The 17,663-nt window shown below is 55.2% G+C and overlaps 1 protein-coding gene and 1 non-coding gene across 4 annotated transcripts in view; both read right to left on the reverse strand.

Moving 5' to 3' along the window:
* The window catches only part of Rps6ka1 (ribosomal protein S6 kinase A1), a 39,064-nt gene extending 21,412 nt beyond the window's left edge, over positions 1-17,652 (reverse strand). The window contains exons 1-6 of one of the 3 annotated variants that reach the window (XM_055611024.1): positions 17,505-17,652; positions 11,134-11,178; positions 2,737-2,853; positions 2,437-2,518; positions 506-586; positions 249-328 (exon numbers count right to left, since the gene is read on the reverse strand). In XM_055611024.1, the coding sequence (XP_055466999.1) occupies positions 249-328; positions 506-586; positions 2,437-2,518; positions 2,737-2,853; positions 11,134-11,178; positions 17,505-17,567 (468 nt within the window). In that variant the 5' untranslated portion in view covers positions 17,568-17,652. Of the gene's footprint in view, positions 1-248; positions 329-505; positions 587-2,436; positions 2,519-2,736; positions 2,854-3,657; positions 3,805-5,380; positions 5,460-11,133; positions 11,179-17,504 lie in introns of those variants that run through there. The other 2 variants (XM_055611023.1, XM_055611025.1) reach the window with 2 other exon arrangements.
* On the reverse strand, positions 13,376-13,480 carry LOC129680021 (U6 spliceosomal RNA). Its single transcript, XR_008720618.1, has one exon. It is a non-coding gene; the product is annotated as a U6 spliceosomal RNA (small nuclear RNA).
* Positions 17,653-17,663: the final 11 nt, after the last annotated feature.

Genomic DNA, 17,663 nt, shown 5'->3' on the forward strand with positions numbered 1-17,663 from the left:
AAATCTCATCTCAAGCACCGAGGGATTCCCTTAGCAGCCAGAAACCACTGCAGCGTCACGTTTAGGTCGGTTCATGGCCAACCCACCCTGAAAGAAACTCTCAGGGGCTTTGCCAATTGGGTGGCCTCTCTTCAAGGGCAGATGACATTTCTTGACTGTCAAACGGAGCTGCGAAGTCACAGGCCCAGACCGCGCTGAAGATGTCCTTCACGAGGCCTTACACTCCCCTCGGTGCGATGCCAGCTTACCTCCTTCGAGAGCCGTGTGAATAGGTCACCGCCACGCAGGAAGTCCAGAATAAGATAGAGCTTGCCCTCGGTCTGGAAGGCTGAGAGAGGAGAGAAGCCAAGATGGCGTCAGCTGGGCCTAGAGACCAGCAGCTCTAATCCTGGCTCCTTGGCCTGCCCCATGAGGGGTGGGGCCAGGAACAAGGGAGGTAGTAAGACATAGGCCAGGGTGGAGGCTGAGGGGAGCGGTGGCACTTGGACAGAGTCTGTGACCTCACCGTAGTGCAGCTTCACCACGAATGGGTGGTTCACGTCAGCCAGGATGTCTCTTTCCATCTTGGTCCGAACACGGTCACGCACTGGCCAGGGGAGAAGGGAAGTCACTAGAAGCCACCTGACTCAGCTTCTCCCCAAAGCCCTTTCCCACTCATTCTCGCAAGGTGGGCTCCTTGGCCAGCTCCTCATAACGTCTGGGCAGCATCCTGGTGTCTTGCCCAGGTGTCTAGCCTCGTCTCCCACCATGCTTCACAGCCACTGAGCACCTTGTGCCCAGGGAGCCCTATTTTCTAAGGTCCCCAGACTTTACCTACACCCCTTAACCGCCTCCTTTCCCATCTCCCAAAAAGTATTCTTAAGTTCAATGTTAAAATCTAACTCTTGGGTCTGAGCAGACATTTGTCACATGCTTTGACTATTAATGTTTTTTCCCCCCTTTGTTTTGTTGCTGGAGGATTTGAGAGATGAGTGCTCATGTAGGCCAGGCTTGCCTCAGTCACTATGTAGCCAGCACTGGCCTTGAACTTTCAATCCTTCTGCCTCTGTCTCTCATGTGCTTCAGTGATAGGTCTCAAGGATGTCTGGTTTGGGATGGGGGGTAAAGAAAGTTGCCAGGCCCATTTTCACCACCAACAGGTTTTTGGTTGACTGGGTTCAGGCCCTCCTCCTGGGAGCATATCCACCTTGCAGGTGAGGCTGGAACCTCTGGGCGTCCAGAATGTTGGTGCTTCCCTGTCACAGTGCTTATTTTATTGAATCTTTGTCTTTCTCTCACTAGATGTGGCACTAGTTACCTAGCCCAGCCACTTTCAAGCACACCTCCCATCTCCAGCCACCTCAGGGACTCAGTTCCTCCTTCCTGGGGCAGTCCTCACTTCAACCATCTTGTTCCAGTAAATTCCTAACATCCCTCAAGGGAGAGGGCCTGTATGCACTCCCTAGAGTGTCCCCCAGACCCTTTGCTGACCTCTATGAAGCCATCACCCACCCCTCACCTCCTTGGCCTGGATGTCCAGGCACACAGCTTGGTACTGCTGTACCTGTGGTCGGTCCACTTAAGGCTCCCACCCAGTCTGTGAGCCCCTCATAGTGGGGACCACATATTTTCATCTTTCTCCTCTCCTGTGGCTCCCACCATCCTATCCTGGGGGATGACCCTATCAGACAGCCCTAGGTAGGCCAAGGACAGATCAGTCCCTAAGGCTGAGCCCTCCTTTCTCCCTCCTTTCTCACCCAGCCAAGGCTTAGCTTGGGCTCCACCTGATTGTGGCCACACTGGCTCCCAGACCAATCAGAATCAACAACAGACCCCTTAGCCAATTCCTAACCATCCTCAAAGACTTGGCAACTCTTCAGAATTTGTCACTTTGGGATCCCTCTTGAACCTCTCTGCCATCCAACTCTGTGGGCCCCAACACATCTCTTATGGGGCCCCAGTTTCTACACTCCCAGGTTCCTCCTCTTCTCTCATGCCCTTCTTTTTTTTTTTGAGGCAGGGCTTCTCTGTGTATCCCTGGCTGTCCTAGAACTTGCTCTGTAGACCACGCTGGCCTCAAACTCACAGAGGTGTGCTTGTCTCTGCCTCCCACGTGCTGGGACTAAAGGTGTGCGCCACCACCCAGCAATCTCATGTCCATCTATGCTCTGAACCCCCCTTAGGCCTTTCCTAAGCATCATGAAGCAGCTCTACTGGTAAAACACTCTTGCCCAGCAATCCTGCACTCCACTACTTCCATCTAGGCCCTAGCCTTTCCTTGGTTTTGGAGGAGGGGAAAGGAGGGGCAAGGGCAGTGAAGGTAGGCTAGCTTTCCATCTCCAGGGCAGACTCCTGAAAAGAGGCACCTCCCTCATCACCCACACCAGCCTGCAGCCTGGGCTGCTCCCTGCTTCTACACCCATCTTCACTTCTGAGCAGGGATGTGCTCTCACTCACCTTTCAGTGTGGCCTTCTTTAACACTTTCATGGCATACAAGTGCCCACTGTCAGGCTGGGTGACCTTGCGCACCAGGAAGACCTGAGAAGGCAGAGGGCAGGAGGTGGGAGATGGCTGACCCAGCTCACTCCCAGCCACTGACCTATAGATTCCCTGGAAACCCCAAGCTGACCTTCAGCTCTCCCTGAATATCAATCTGACCTGTCACCCTTGCTCTCTGATCTGACTCCAACATAACCCCTGATATTCTACCTCAGACATGACCTGTGATAGCCTCCCAATAAGGGCCTTTAACTTACTTTGCCAAAGGATCCCTGGCCCAGGACCTTGAGGAGCTCAAAATGGGAAGGATCAGCCTTCTCAGAGCCGGCCTTGACATGATGTGTGATGGAGATCTCCTTGAGGACACCCTCATCCTGACAGAAGGACAGAGATGGTAGGTGTGTACCATTTTGTAGGTGTGGGGCCTTTCCCGGGCAACACGGCATACAGCTTATCCAAGCCATCCACCAGATCAGAACAGGCCACTCCCTCAAGAGCTGGCAGGCTCACGGGTGCCAACAGCGTCTCAAAGGCCGACTATTAGAGTGCCAGCCAGCTCAGGTGAGGCCCTGTTCCTGGGGCATGGGTGCTCTGGCCTGTTCAGGCTCAAAGGAAGGTACACACATGGCCGGAATGAGTTGACTCAAGCCTTGGGTCTGCTGTAGGGACCTATTGAGACCTGCCCTTGATGTCCCCTCCCCCGGCTGTTTGGGTTTTGCCACAATAGGAAGTAAGGTTTGAGCTCATAATGGGGAGGTAGAGTTGGGCCCTTTTTGCCAGTCAGGGTGAGATGAGGCGAACCCTCTGGTTATATGGATAAAGCTAAGGAACACAGAGACCCAAGAGTCAACCAGACAGAACTCTTGGCCCACTCAGTGCCTATCTGACACAACCGAGGGTTAAGGCCAGAGACCCTAGATTCTACCAAGCTTCTGTTGATGAGCATCTACCAGCCTTGCTGTGTTGCTGTTACAGGAGATCCTTGGCCCTCCACTCCACCAGTCTCACCCCACGGCACTGAGATGCCTCCTTACTTCCCCAGAAAGCAAGTCCAAGGCAAGACCCAGTCATCTAGCAGGGCCAGGAGAGCCCAAAGCTAACTGAGACCAAACTGGATGCCCAAACACCTGTTCCAGCAGTTACTGCCAAACCAGGACCAGATACCCCGGTATACTTACCGAGTCCTGCTGGGGACCAGAGCCAGGGCCAGGGCCAGGCAGAGTCTGACCGACCCTGGACCGTTGCTTCCTGAGCAGCCAGGGGAGCAGGGCCCTGAGCCGCAGACGGGGCAGCTTGGGGTCCTGCTCCATCGGCCCAGCAGGGCCACAGCACCATGGCAAGGGTAGGCAACAATCCACCGGGGCTGCCGAGGAGGTGGCTGGGCCCAAGGCGGATGTGCAGGGTGAGGGCGAGGGGGCTGGGCCAGGCCCGAGACAGCCAATCACACAGGGCCTGTGGTTTCCCAGCTCCAGGCTTCCACCCTCACTCTGTTCCCTTCTCTCCCCACCCCAGCCCCCACTCCCCGGTGGGTGCCTGAGGTTGGCCCTCTGGCCCTCCCCTTCATCCTCCCTGCGGGTCTACAAAGAGAAAGCAACCCCGCTGCTGAGCAGATAGGTCCTAGACCAGCAGGGACCTGACAAGGTGCCCAGTAGGCAGGCGCGCATCTAGCACATAGCGGCAGACAAGGACAGACACCCGTCAGGCAGGGGCCGGAAGGCATTCGCACAACGTTACACATACGTAACATACACACATCCATCAAATGGGCAAGGAGGCATGACATAAGGACATATCCACAACCAGCCAGAGATAGACTGGGACCCTCACCTGAAGACAGAAACAGACAGGCGCATAGAGAGATGGGTGGGAGAGCTGTGCCCAGAGGCAAAGGCAAGAACTCGCATCCAATATACAGGGGGGAACTCATGTCTATGAGCGATAGAGACTCAACGGAACATGCAAAGACAGAAGGAACTGCTCGACATTTATCATGTACCCAGTTCATGAAGACAGATATTTTTATCAATTGAGACAGGGTCTGGAACCCAACCCAAGGGAGACAGGGCTGGCAGCAGAGAGACGGGCAGAATTTGAGACCCCCACAGACACCCAGGGCAGCCCCAGGCAGGCAACAGGCCAGGAATCCCCAGGAAAGGACAACAGGCAGAGCTGTAGGCTTTCTTGAGTGCTCAGGATGAGGACAGACGAAAGGAACATAGACTTCTGGCCCCCAGTACCCAGCAGCGGCACTGGGTCGGTGGTCAGCCCCATCGCTGAGATCTTCCAAAACTCTCTCTGAGGGAGAGGCTGAGAGAGCCATCTCTTACCCTGATCCAAATACCCCTAAAACCTCTAACCCCTCTGCGGGACAGGAAACTGTGGTTCAGATTCAAGACAGACCAATGTCGGAGCTGTCCTGAGCCAAGTCCCTCCTCAGGGTCCTGTCTGGGTGTAGTCAGCAGCCTCAAGTGCCAGGGAAGGGTGGGCAGGTAAGTCAGTCAGAGCCCACTTCCTGCCCTCCTGAGCCCGCCCTCTCTGAGTCCTAAAGCCAGTCTGGGACTTCCCATTCCAAGTCCTCGCTCTCAGAGACTCCAAGGGTCTCGACAGTGCCATCAAACCCCAGAAACACTGCAGGCTAGTCGGTCCCCAGAGAGTTATCTGGTGGAACAGGCAGAAGACATGGCTCAGAGGGTGACTGCGGTTAGGCCCAGGCCACACAGCAATTCCTGTTCACCCCACCCTGAGAACTGCTCCTTAACTCCGCTGTCTGCCTTAGAAGACGCACTGGGGACAGATGCAGCTACCCGGAAACTCCACGAGACAGAGAGCTTCCCCCAAACCTATCCCATGCCGGGAGTCACCAAGACAGCGACTCTGGAGGTAAGTTACCCTTCTCCTCACCTTTCTGGGACAGAAGCCAGATTCTCTCTCAAATTTGGGGAGCTCTCGTGGGGTCTGCATGGTGGGGCTCACACTGGTGGCCAAGGGGCCCGTCACTCCTACAACTTCTGCTTTTTTTAGCCTTCTTAGCCCAGAAGGCAGGGTCTCTGGCCCCCCTCCTTCTCACTTCCCTCTCAGCAAGAAGGAGGAACTCAAGATAAGTTAGGCTCCCCTGCTAAGGAGAGGACACTGCAGACCCCAAGATAGGAGCCAGGGAGAGCCCAAAGGTACATCCCTTTTGCCTCCTGACTCCCAAGCAGAGGAGACAGGAATACAGACCCAAGTCACAAGCCAATGAGATGCCCACACAACAGGCACAGGACGTGAAAGAACAGGTCCTGGGGTCTCCCCAAGAGCATATGGAACAGAAAGCTGCAAGGCCAGTCCGGCTGGCCCAGCCCGGAGCTTAGACTCCCCTTGCCCTGCAGAGCAGGCCATACCCTGCCTGGTCCTATTTCTGTTCAGACACACTAACCCTAAACCCTGTGGTGGACAGAAGTTAGAAGATCCAAGAAGAAGAACGGGCTACTGAGGGCAGGAGTGGACCAGGCCCATCCCCTTCCGTGGGGTTTCACCTCCCCTGACCCGGACACACCCAGAGGAACTACCATTCCCTCAGGCGGACGATAGGAAACCATTTCTAGAAAGCCCGGTGTAGAAACATGCGCCCCCGTCTCGAACACCGTACTTCCCCTTCACTATTTTGACAGGGCTCTGATAACAGCCTGTGGGAGTGGCTTGTGGAATTGTGAAAGATGCCGCCCTGAGACCAAAGCTCTATCGCATCAGGCAGGCAGGGGCAGCTTGCCTGAAGACTCACTGCAAGTCCTTATGCGGGCCCCCCTCAACCCGCCAGTCTCCATAAACAGGGAAAGAAGCGCTGTGGCCAGAAGGGTACCAGGAGGGACAGGAAGGAGGAAATGGTCTCAACTGCCTTTGCTGAGCCATGGGAGGTTCTGAAGACTCTGGTGGGATTGGGGGCGAGGACAGACAGATATCGGCTTATGTTTCTGGTCCCTGACTCTGTTCTGTATTTACTTCCTCCACACAGCAACAGGAAAAGAAGCCCAGGTCCTTGTCTTCTAGGATCTCTGCCCTGGGCCTCCTGCTATGGGCAAAGCCACTTGTCAGCTGCTGATCCTAATGGCCACTAACACTCCCTTCCCAAGCTGGACATTCTGGGTGTGTCTCCCAGCATCCTCTTGGCAGGTTGGCTGTGCCTAGGTATCCTAAGGGCTGATCGCATGGGCCTGCTTCACCCACGCAGGCGACAAGACACTAGGAGACACACAAGCTAAGGCTGGCACCTCCAATAAGAAATACTCGGTAACAAAACACAACTTTCCTACCACAGGGCCACAGTTAAGGTGCTGTGGCTGCCCAGAGGTGAGCAGAGTGTCAAGGGTGAGGTCCAGGAAGACTTTCTGGAGGAGAAAGCCCGGCTGGGCTTTGGGGATGAACAGGTATTGGCTAGAAAGGGAGTAAGAAGAATCCACACTGAGAAAGAGCAATGTGTGCCAGGTGCATAGGAAGGGGGGTGAGGACCCCATACAAGCCGGGTGCTCCCAGGCAAAATGTCTCTATTTCCGTATCAGCCTCTCCCCTGTTGAGATGAAGGCTCACCATACCCTTGGAAACCAAATGGGCTCTGGAGAAAAGAGCTGTTGCAATCAGAATGTCTATTTAGACCACCAGCTCTCCCCAGGGCAGGCTGAAGGAAGAGAGCCCAGACTTGCATCCCCAGTGCTAGGCAGGTAAAAACGGCCAGTTTCAAAAGAAGTTTCTCTCAAGACCTGAGGCTGTCCGAGGCTCCCCGCAGCCTGGAGTCACACATCCTGCCTGAGCTCTAGGGCCAGGGGAACACAAGGGATCCGGAAGGGATCCGGGAGGGATCAGGGTTTCATAAACAGGAAGAGAGGAGGGGAGGCGGGAGATGCTCAGCTCTCAAAATAGACCTGCAGGCACTTCAAAGGGGTCCAGCTCCGGAGATAGCCAGAGGAGGGGGCCTGGGTTGCCCAGTCTGCTCCCGGGAGGGGAGAGGGAGCATAAGTGTTCTGAGGGTACCAGGAACATACAGAGGTTGAGGGGATCCAAGGAGCGCCTGCCCTACGCCATCAATGCTAAACCCCAATGCAGCCGTGATGGATAAAGGAGCCCACGTTAGATTATCAGCACTGTGCACAAACGTTGTTGGCTACTTTAATTTGTACACAGTACACTCTCTCTTCTAGGTGGTCCTAAGAGTTAGGGCCCTTTCTTCTTTGTTTTTTGACAAAGCCTTGGCTGGTCTGGAACTCACTCTGGAGACCAGGCTGGCCTAGAACTCACAGATATCCACCTGCCTCGCCTCTGCCCCAGCCAGATTGGCTCTACTGCATTCATAGCTAGGCTCTACTGTGCCCTGTGAAGGAGCAACTTGCCCAGGCCTCGCAAACAAGCCTCAGGAACAGAACTCAGGCCACCTGACTCCCAGCCCTCCATTCCTGCCTCAGCTCCACCTGGAAGGCCTCCCTCTACCGCCCCGGACTCAAAGCCCAGGCAAATGCTAACTCTGCAAGGAGGCAGCCAGGTGCCCCAGAGCCCGCCTGCACCTGCCACACGCAGCAGAGACCACCTCCCTGGTTCTCCCTCAGCCAAGGGCTCAGATGACGCTGGCCGAGGCAAGATGTGCTCATAACACTAATCACTCTCCTGAGAGGAACTCAGGGACCCAGAGGGTGTTACGTGCAGGTCCACGTGCCTGTGACCATGGTATTTCCCCCAGCTTAGCACCGCCAACACAGTTTTCCTGTCTCCACCCTCCCTCCAGGCCTGGGTGCTCTCCAAGGCTGGGGGTGGAGGGTGTCCAGCGCATTTGGGAGGGGGGTGTCACAACTCTGTGTAATGAGGGACGGTGTGCCTCCATCCACAGCACAGCCATGAGGCCCTGACAGCAGGCTGAGCGCCCCCTAGTGTACCACGCCCAGAAGCGGCCACAGTCATGGAGGAGTTTGCCCTCAGGACTGGCACCTGGGGTGGTGGGTACCCATTGCCCTTCCTTTTCGGCACTCGGGATTCGCCAGCCAGGGAGGAGCGTGGCTCTCATCAAACGAGGCTTGCCTCCCATCGCTGTGTGACATGAGGCTTCGGTTTTCTCATCTGGAAAATGCTGTTCTACCTCTGAAAGCTGTCCTCGGGGCAGGAGAGATGGCTCCTTGGTTAAGAGCATGGACTTGCTTTTCCTGAGTGGCCCAGGTTCGATTCTCAGCACCTACATGGCTACTAACAATCATCTCTAATTTCCGTTCCAGAGGATCAGACAACTCTCTTCTGGCCTCCTCAGGCATACATGAAGGCAAGACACACGTACACATAAAATGAAAATAAATCTAAATCTATATGTATATATAAACTGAGCACAGAGCTTCTAGCTTGATGCCAGGCAGGCACGGTTCAGCTTTTTCCACCATGTGGCACCTGAAAGCCCCAAGGCTCATCATCTCCTGCACTGACCCCCTTCTTCTCGAAGGACCCTCCACCTTAGTGCAGCCTTAGGCTGTGGAATGAACAATGGCTGCCTGGACCAGCTCCCTCCCCCAATCTGCCTCTCTTTTGGTTTGGTTTTGAGACAGAGTCTCACGTAGCCCAGGCTAGTCTAAAAGCCACTTGTGTACCAGAGGATGACACTGAATTCCTAATTCTCCTGACTCTGCTTCTAGCCTGCACCACCAACCTGGCACCTTTGGCTTGAGATTTCAAGCTGAGCTCACTCCTAGTTCCCCAAAACCTCTACTGTGACCCCGTGGTCCTTCAAACATAAGATATGAATGCTTGGATTTCCATGGCTCCCTCTTTTTTTAGGGGGGGGGGTTGTCTCTGGGTAACCCTGGCTGTTCTGGAACTCACTCTTTAGACCAGGCTGGCCTCGAACCCACTGAGATCTGCCTGCCTCTGCTTCCCAAGCTCTGGGATTAAAGGCGTGCGCCACTACCTCCCAGGGGACTCTGTTTTATTACTAGGAACCTAGGGGCAGCTCTTTTGTGGGATGAATCCCCAGACATGCTCAGAGATAAGGAAGGTCCAAGCTCTAAGGCTTACTGGCCCCTACGGCTCTGTTGCTATAGTAACCAACAGTGGGATGGGGTAGGGGCCTGCTATTCTCCCCACATAGCCCCACCACACCCAGCTCAGCTACCTTATCTTAGGAAGCTAGGTCAATGTAAACACCAGGACCAAGCCTGACTCCAAATCAAAGGTCGTCCTTACAGCTTGGCTGACCCAGGCCTAGAAGGTGGGGCTCTGGGCAGGAAGCAGAACTGAGTAGCACACCAGAGCAGTCCCACGGGGTGCCAGGCAGTTACTACCCTGTCTGTCTTTCTCTCCTGTGAGAAAGGCCTTATTCCCCAACCTACAGATGAGGAGGGAAACATGAGAGTTACTGGGTAGGGTGGGGTGGGTGCCGGGCATCCAGGTTTGCAGAGACCCTGCCCAGAGGGCCTCCAAAGCAGGCAACAACCACCATCTCTGTGACTTAGGTGTGGTTCTTCCTACTTCAGAGCCGAGAAAGCCCGGGCTCACAGAGGTCAAGGTACCCAACTGGTCGTGCGGGAGCTTTTGGCTACGCATGAAACCAGCAAGGGAGACTGGTGAGATGGCTCGGCAGGGAAAGGAGGTTGCTGTCACGCTTGACGAACCGAGTTTGAACCAAGGCATCGGCGTGACAGGAGAGAACGGACCTCGCCAAGCTGTCCTTGGGCCTCCACACATGCCTAGGGACATGTACACACACACACACACACACACACACACACACACACACATGAACACACACAAAATTATTAAATAAAAGTGTAATCCTCGCCTCGGCTGGGCATGGCGGAGTACACCTTTAATCCCAGCATTTGGGAGGCCAAGGCTAAAGGATCTCTGAGAATGAGGCCAGCCTGGTCTAAATAATGAGTTCCAGGCCAGCCAGAATTACATGCCAAGACCCTGTCCAAAAAAATAGATATAAATTGCAGGGTGGTGGTGGTACACGCCTTTAATCCCAGTACTCGGGAGGCAGAGGCAAGTGGACCTCTGTGAGTTTGAGGCCAGCCTGGCCTACAGAGAGTTCCAGGACAGCTAAGGCTACACAGAGAAACCCTATCTCAAAACACAAAAATAAAATAAAATAAAAATAAAATAACAACAACAATAATAATAATGGGTAACGGACTGGCAGGGTATCAGAAAGTATTCTGGGGGAGTGGAGACAGTTGGGACAAATGACTACACCTCATTTTGGGAGCTGGGAGTCCCAAGAAACCACCTGGGAGGCACGAGGCACTCTGAGGATAGAAAAGCCACCAGGGGCAGGCCCAAATGCTCCCAAGCTCTTGTTGCACCCGGTCCACCAAGATCAGCACACTACACTGACCCCTCCATTCATTCCTTAGGCCCAAACTCTACCAGTATGTGAACCCAGGAAGTGTTGGTGGCCTGGGTCACAGACAACCAGAATTCCTGTACCTGTTCTTGGCCCTCTCTGGGCCACAATACCCTCCCTCACCTTTGAGATAGGAGAGTTGAAACCAGTGGGCTTTGTCCCGAGCATAGAGACAGAATGAGAGGAAGAGAGCCAAGCTATACAAAGGAAGGAGAGGCCCGGCCTTCCTTTGTGGCCGGGCCTGGTGGCGCTGAGCAATCCTCTCTTCTCTATGGCCACCACTTCACTCGCAGAACCTAGGCCTCACCTTGGATGGCTGAAGTCCAGCTTCTTCCCCCGAGGCCTGTCCATTCTGGAAAAGAGAAAGAAAATGAGGGGCAACGTCACAGTTTACCCGCACGGAGAAAAATGCATCCTGGGACACGCCATCCTTGGCTGCTCCCAACAGCCAGGGAGGCCGTAGAGACCAGTCAGTTCTACACAGCTTCCCCTCTACTTTGGCTTCACTGTGAAAGAATCAAGTCCTCTGGCAACAGCCCCTCCCAACCCAGGCAGAGTATCCCCAGGACTCAGAATGCCCCCCTCCCCCTGCCTACCAAACACCCCATCATCCTCAAAGTCTCAGTTCAGAGATTACCTCTTCCCAGGGAGAGGGAAGGGGCACACACAGCCAGGCCCTGCCACAACGGGTCGTACGACCTTCTGCAAATCAACTAAGCGTGACAGGCCTCAGTTTCCCAATCTGGAGCACTGGGATAGGTCCCCTAACTTCCCAAAATTGCTACAAGGATGGAGGAAGGCAAAGTTGGGGCAGGTGTCCCTCCTGGTGGCTTCCCTGGCCCTGCCCTGCTTCGAGAATGGCTGGACGGCCACACCTTTGCACTATAGCACTGGCCACACAGACTCGCCCTTCCCAGGAGCACACACAAGTTCCTGGACCAACCACCGCTCTGCCGCGTGCCAAGGCTGACCTCCCTGCCTCACACCTGGGGCCCCATTTAACCTTTCTGACAGCCCTGGGAGTCAGGCCCCGGCTCTACAGGGTGAGGACACCAGGGTTCAGAGGGGACTAATGACGGAATCCTCGCACACCTGAGAAGCAGCCGTCTGATAGGTGGCCTCCAATTACAGGCACTGATCCTGCTGCAGAGTGGCCCGCACCTTGGCCAGGGAGCTACCTGCAGGGATAGGCAGGTGCAAGATGCACCTCTGGGCTCTCCTGCCTCTTCCTGACCGTACCCCAGATGGAAACTACACACCCCGGCTGCGCCGCAGCTGGCTTCTCTATTCCTGTGTGCTATGCGCTATGAGGAAGCAGTCCCCACCCCTCCTGGCATGGAGTGAGTACAGTGAGACAGACAGGAGGCTCCCAAAGGCGGGGACTTTGGAGCCACAAGTCAGGTCCACAGGGCGGCTTTGGCCTGACTTGGCAGCAGCAGGCACAGCTGTATTCTACCTGTTATGTAAAACCCCTTGCTCCAGGAGTGGCTGCCTCCTGCCTGCTGGGACACCCTTCCTGCCCTGAACCCCCTTAATGCCTCTAACCCCCCCCCCAAGAACCGAGTGTTATACAGGTATATACACACACACTGTGAGGAGAAGGGGCAGGTTGGTCAGGGCCTAAGGGCGGGGCTAGGCAAGGCAGATGCATTTGCTGAGTCCAGTGCACCCCACAGACTAGAGATCACAGCGGAACTGTCCCTCAGACACAGCCTGCCCACCAGACCCGGCCTGCCCCCATTCCAGGTACGCCAAACCTTCACCTTCCTCATCAGTCAACAGTCACCACCCACTGAAAACCTCACCTCCTCTGTGACTGACACTAAGCTAGACTCACGTCCCGGCTCCCAGGCCACCATCTCCAACTACCCAGCACCAGGGTTAAAAAATGTGGGTTCAAATTCTGGCTTCTACCCTTTGTGTGACCCTGAGGAGGCCATTTTACTTCTCACGGCCCAGTCTCCTCGCCTGTAAAATGGAAATTCAAATAATAGATTTTATAGGGAGCTGCTAAAACCAACAAAACCAAGCCCGCAAGTCCACACACCCAGCACATGAGTGGCCCACAAGCAGCAGCCACTGTGGCTATCACCATTACTGCCTCGCCCACCCAGCTCCCGTCTTTTTCATAATTTGTTGTCTTCCGGCCTACTAAGGAAGTAAATCAGACAACATTTACCGCAAGCAAGTCTGTCCAAGTGGCCAGCCACGAAAACCCACACCATGTCCACCACCTAAAGGGCACGCATGACAAAAATGACGAATTGTGACATTTTCATCCACCTTCAGGCAATTCAGGGCAGCTACGATAACCTTCCCTCTCAAGCTTTAAGCACCTGGGCTGATAGACTGGCGAGATGGCGCACCAGTTTAAGGTGCTTGCCACCATGCCTGAAGACCGGAGTTCGATCCCTGGAATGCATGAAAGGGTGGAGGGAGAGAAGTGACTCCCCACGTATGTGCAGGTGCACGAGTGCCCACAGATGCCCGAGTGCCCACAGATGCCCATCATGTACAAGCACACGCCAAAGTAACTACTAAAAGGAAGATTAAAGATAGCCCGCTTCGTGAATTTGCGTGCCATCCTTGCCCAGAGACCACGCTGATCATCTGTGGGCCATTCCGGTTTTAGTGCTTGTCCTGACGAAGCAAGCGCTATCGGGCCCTCTTTGGAGCCTCCGCTGAATGACCTGAGACCCTGAACAGACCTGCTTATGTGACTGAGCATTTGCATGGTGGCTCGCCCTTCCGAGACAACCCTTCCTGCTCTTCTCCTGGGGCTGAATTCAGACTCCACCTCCTCTGCCCACACAGCCTCTAAATCTTCCCTCTTCCCTCCGCCCGCCCAGCACTGAGCACACAGGTTAACCCAGGAGGGGGCGTGACTGTGCTCCTCATCAGCGTCTTAGTACTGAGGGTCTGACAAACAGTTCGTCACACGAAGGGTGAAAGGTCAACCCAGCAAAGACAGCTAGGAAGCCAGTGCAGGGTCTTGTCAAGCCAGTGCAGGGTCTTGTCGCCCTGCTTTTCAGCTGAGGCCCAGCTTGAAGGGCTTACTGTGCGGGTGGCAGCCATGGGACCATAACTAGAAGTCATGTGACTGCAAGCCCAAATCCCCACTTAAAGAGAGAAGGTATAGCAAGAGGTATCAAGTTTCTCGAGCATAATTCAGGGGACCTCCAACCAAGCCTTGTCTGGCTAGGATCCTCGTCTAGGTACCATCTTCATGGACCCATTTCTCTAAGAGCCGATACCCAGGCCTCTAGAGAAGTGATCCATCCTCAACAAAGGACTGAAGGGGCAGAGACAGGATGGTCCTTTTGGTATGACATGTGGGGCAGTGGAAGAACACAGCTGTGTGGCCACAAAGGCATAGGCCCTTGTCTTGGCTCTTAATCTGACCTGCATCTGCAATATCACTTTTCAGAGCCTCTGTTTTCTTTGTATCGTGACAGTACATCTACCTTGTCAGCAGTCGCCATCTATGACTTCGGAAGCTGAGCCAAGTCCTTGTCTAAAAAGCCTAAGGTGGGCTGGAGAGATGGCTCAACGGTTAAGAGCCCCTGTTGTTCTTCCAGCAGACATGAGTTCAAATCCCAGTACCCACGGCAAGCAACTCACAACTGCCTGTAACTCCAGCTTCAGGAGATCCAATGCCCTCTTCTGGCCCCTGCTGAGACACGTACACTAAGTCAATCTTTAATAATAAATTTTAAAAGGCCTAAGGGCAGGTTTAGCTCAGTGGTGGATACCTGCCGAGCACAAACAAGGCTCTGGATGGATGGATGGATGGATGGATGGATGGATGGATGGATGGGGAAAGGAAAGGAAGAAAAAGGAAGGGAAGGGAAGGAAGGAGAAAAAAAAAGACAGGCAAACCAGACCCTGGGACCAGGGCAAAAAGCCTGGGACAGAGAAGGTCCTCTGACCTCTTGGAGTACCCCGTTCTCCTCTCTTCCTCAGGGGCTCTGCTCATGAAGATGGACACCTGCTCAGAACCCTAGAGCACTGAACCCCTTCCGGCAGCCAGAGTCCCGACAGGCATGTGTCTTTCCACCTAAGGGTCCAGAGCAGTTTCTGGAGAAGCTGCGGGCAGAACAGATGGAGAAAGATAGCACGTGCCCCGCAGGCAGGAAGCAGCCCCAGGAACTGGGTTTTGAGCCCAGCATTGGCAGCATTGTGCACTGCTAGAGCCTGAGGGCCAAGTGCCAGGCCACTATTAGCCCTCAGCCAAGGCTGGACAAGGGCCCTGAGGATCGAGAAGTGTGTGCCAACATCCGGAGCTGCTCTTGGAGTACCTGCCACCTGCACCAGCTTAAACCCAGCCCATGCGCATCATCAAGTCTCCCTTGCTTGGTTGTAAACAGCACTGGCAGCAGCACTGAGTTCTAATCCTGGCCCAGATACTCATGTTCAGCTGTCCCATCTGAAGACGGAGGTCATAATTTCTATCTCAAGAAGATAGGAAAACCAAGGTAAAGTAATGTCGATGGACAGTAGGCCGTGAAGCCCTGGCGAGACAGGGCCTCTGTTATTTTCAGCAAAACCAAGAAAAGCCCGTATTTCCAGCTGGTTTATTCCTCTTGGGCCCTGCCTCCCAGCAGCCCATTTTTGGTTGACAGCGATGGGAAGGCAGGGCAATTCAGATGCCAGACCTCATCTGCCAAATGCCCCTGGCAGCCCCCTTACCCGCCTCCTTCCTGGCCCGAAGCTGCCCACGATGGCGCCAGTACCTGCGGGCCGGGCACTTGTATCACTTACATGTCACCTGCACAAAGAACAGCAGGGCTCTGTTCTCAAGCAAGAATGCACACCCTCACTGCCCCATGGCTCCTGTTACTCAAACAATACCAGCCAGTCCACTGGCACCTCCGTGGCTTGGGGGTGGGGACAAGGGCAGCAGTGCCCAGGGCTTTGCACCTTGTTGGGCCCAGGAAGCAGAGCTTAAAGCTCATTTGCGGCACTGGAAAGAGAGGCCTAGACAGCCTGAAGATGGACTAAGGGCTACACAGCATTTCTGAAGTAAAGCTCAATGAAAAAAAAAAAAATCCTCTCCCCATCCCAGGAAATTTGACAAGTCTCTTCTCCCCTCCCCCCCAATTCAGGTGGAACAGTATTCAAACTAAGGTGTTTCCGGTTTAACCTGGCCCCCATGAAGCTGGCCCTGGCCTCAGGATTTCCCAAAGGGAAGCAGGAAGTGCTGCCCTGGAGGAGGCCAGAGATCCTAGCTCTCTACCCTCCCTGCCAGTGGAACACTGTGAATCTCTGGGCGAAGTCCCTCCCCAACCACAGCTAGCTCCACTCTACCTTCCTCTGGAGGCCCAGGTGGCAGGGGCGTGCCCAGGCAAAGGAACACACCTCTCGGCCTCCCCTCAGGCCTCGTGCCCCAGTCCTGAGGTGGGGGCGGGGTGGAGGGGCAACAAGGGGCTGCATAGGGCAATGCCCCTCACCTAGAAGGTGAGTCAGCCAGAGAACCTCTGGGCCGCTGTGTAGGGCCTGTAAAAAAAAAAAAAAAAAAAAAACCCATGGCAAGGATCCCAGAACAATTTACTCCAAATTGCGCCTTCAGGTTGGTTACCTAATCCAGCCGCGCCCACCTTCCAATAGCCAGGGGAGGCCACCCCTTTAAAGGGGTAGCATGCTCCGGGGTGTCTGAAAACCTGGGGACTTCACTGTGGATCCCTCTCTAGCTGTGGTCCTGAGAGGCAGGGCACAGGATGATTGCCCTGAGGTCTTAGACGTAGGTAAGGGTTCAAGCCAGGAGAAAAATCATGTGGGTTCTGGGATCAAGTGGGGTCTCCTTCTCTCTTCCGTACCCCCACCAAGAGCTCCAGTCCCAGCGCAGACTTTCACCTGCCTCTTTTCCAGCATCAGAGTAGGGGAAAGTTTTAAACTTGCTGATTGAGGACTTGACCTTGATCCCAGGGTCACAGGACACCACAAAAGTGGCCTCCTGCAGGCTCAGGGTTGGACCAGAAAGCCCTCAAAGGACAGGAGCTGCTTCTGGGAGAGACCGAACGGCAGAAGCCATACTGCCCAAGGGCCCAGCAGAAAGACGAGGCAGTCTCTTCTCCAGAGACAGTTTTCACAAGGTCTAGGGGCCATCCCCACTCTTCAGCATAACCTGAAGTGGGAACACCCAATATCACTAGCTGTGGAGCAAAGGAAACCAGGTCCACTCCAGGTGTGGAATCACCCCACATTCCATAACTGCCAGGGGTCCAGAAGGGCTGTCTCCCAAAGATCAGAAGCGGAGGATCCAAGAGAGCTCTTGGCGAGAGGGAACGATGAGAAACCGGATTCCCATGATCCTTGTCTCTAGTAGAACCCCAGCCATCTGACCCAAGCCTTTCCCTTCTGCACTGACTGGGACAACTCCCACCGCAACCAAAAGATGATAAGCGGGACGGGTCCTAGGGGCGCTTGGGGTGTCAGACCTCACCACCCCGCGGGGTTCCTCTCCTGGCTACGGTAGGGAGGTACTGAGCGCCCAGCAGAACCGTCCCCCTGCACCCGCACACCCGGAGCACAGGGGGGTGGAGCCGGACAGTGAGCTAGCGACCGGAGGGCACCCGCGTCCCGGCGGGGCTGCAGAGGCACCGCGGCCCGCCCCGCCCCTGTGCGGATCCGGGCTGGCTGGCCGGCCGCCGCCGCCGGTCCCCCGCCCCTCTCACTCACCTCCGGGTCCAGCGGCACCAGCTCCATGAGCGGCCAGGGCTCCTTGAGCTGGGCGAGCGGCATCGCGCCGCCGCCGGGCCGCCCGCGCTCCTCCCGGAGGCCCCGGGCTGCGCCGCCTCCGGGCCCCGGGGTCCCCGCCGCTGCACCGAGACACCCCGC

This window comes from Psammomys obesus, unplaced genomic scaffold (genome assembly GCF_907164565.1).
Source record: "Psammomys obesus unplaced genomic scaffold, mPsaObe1.curated_primary_1811, whole genome shotgun sequence".
NCBI lineage: Eukaryota > Metazoa > Chordata > Mammalia > Rodentia > Muridae > Psammomys > Psammomys obesus.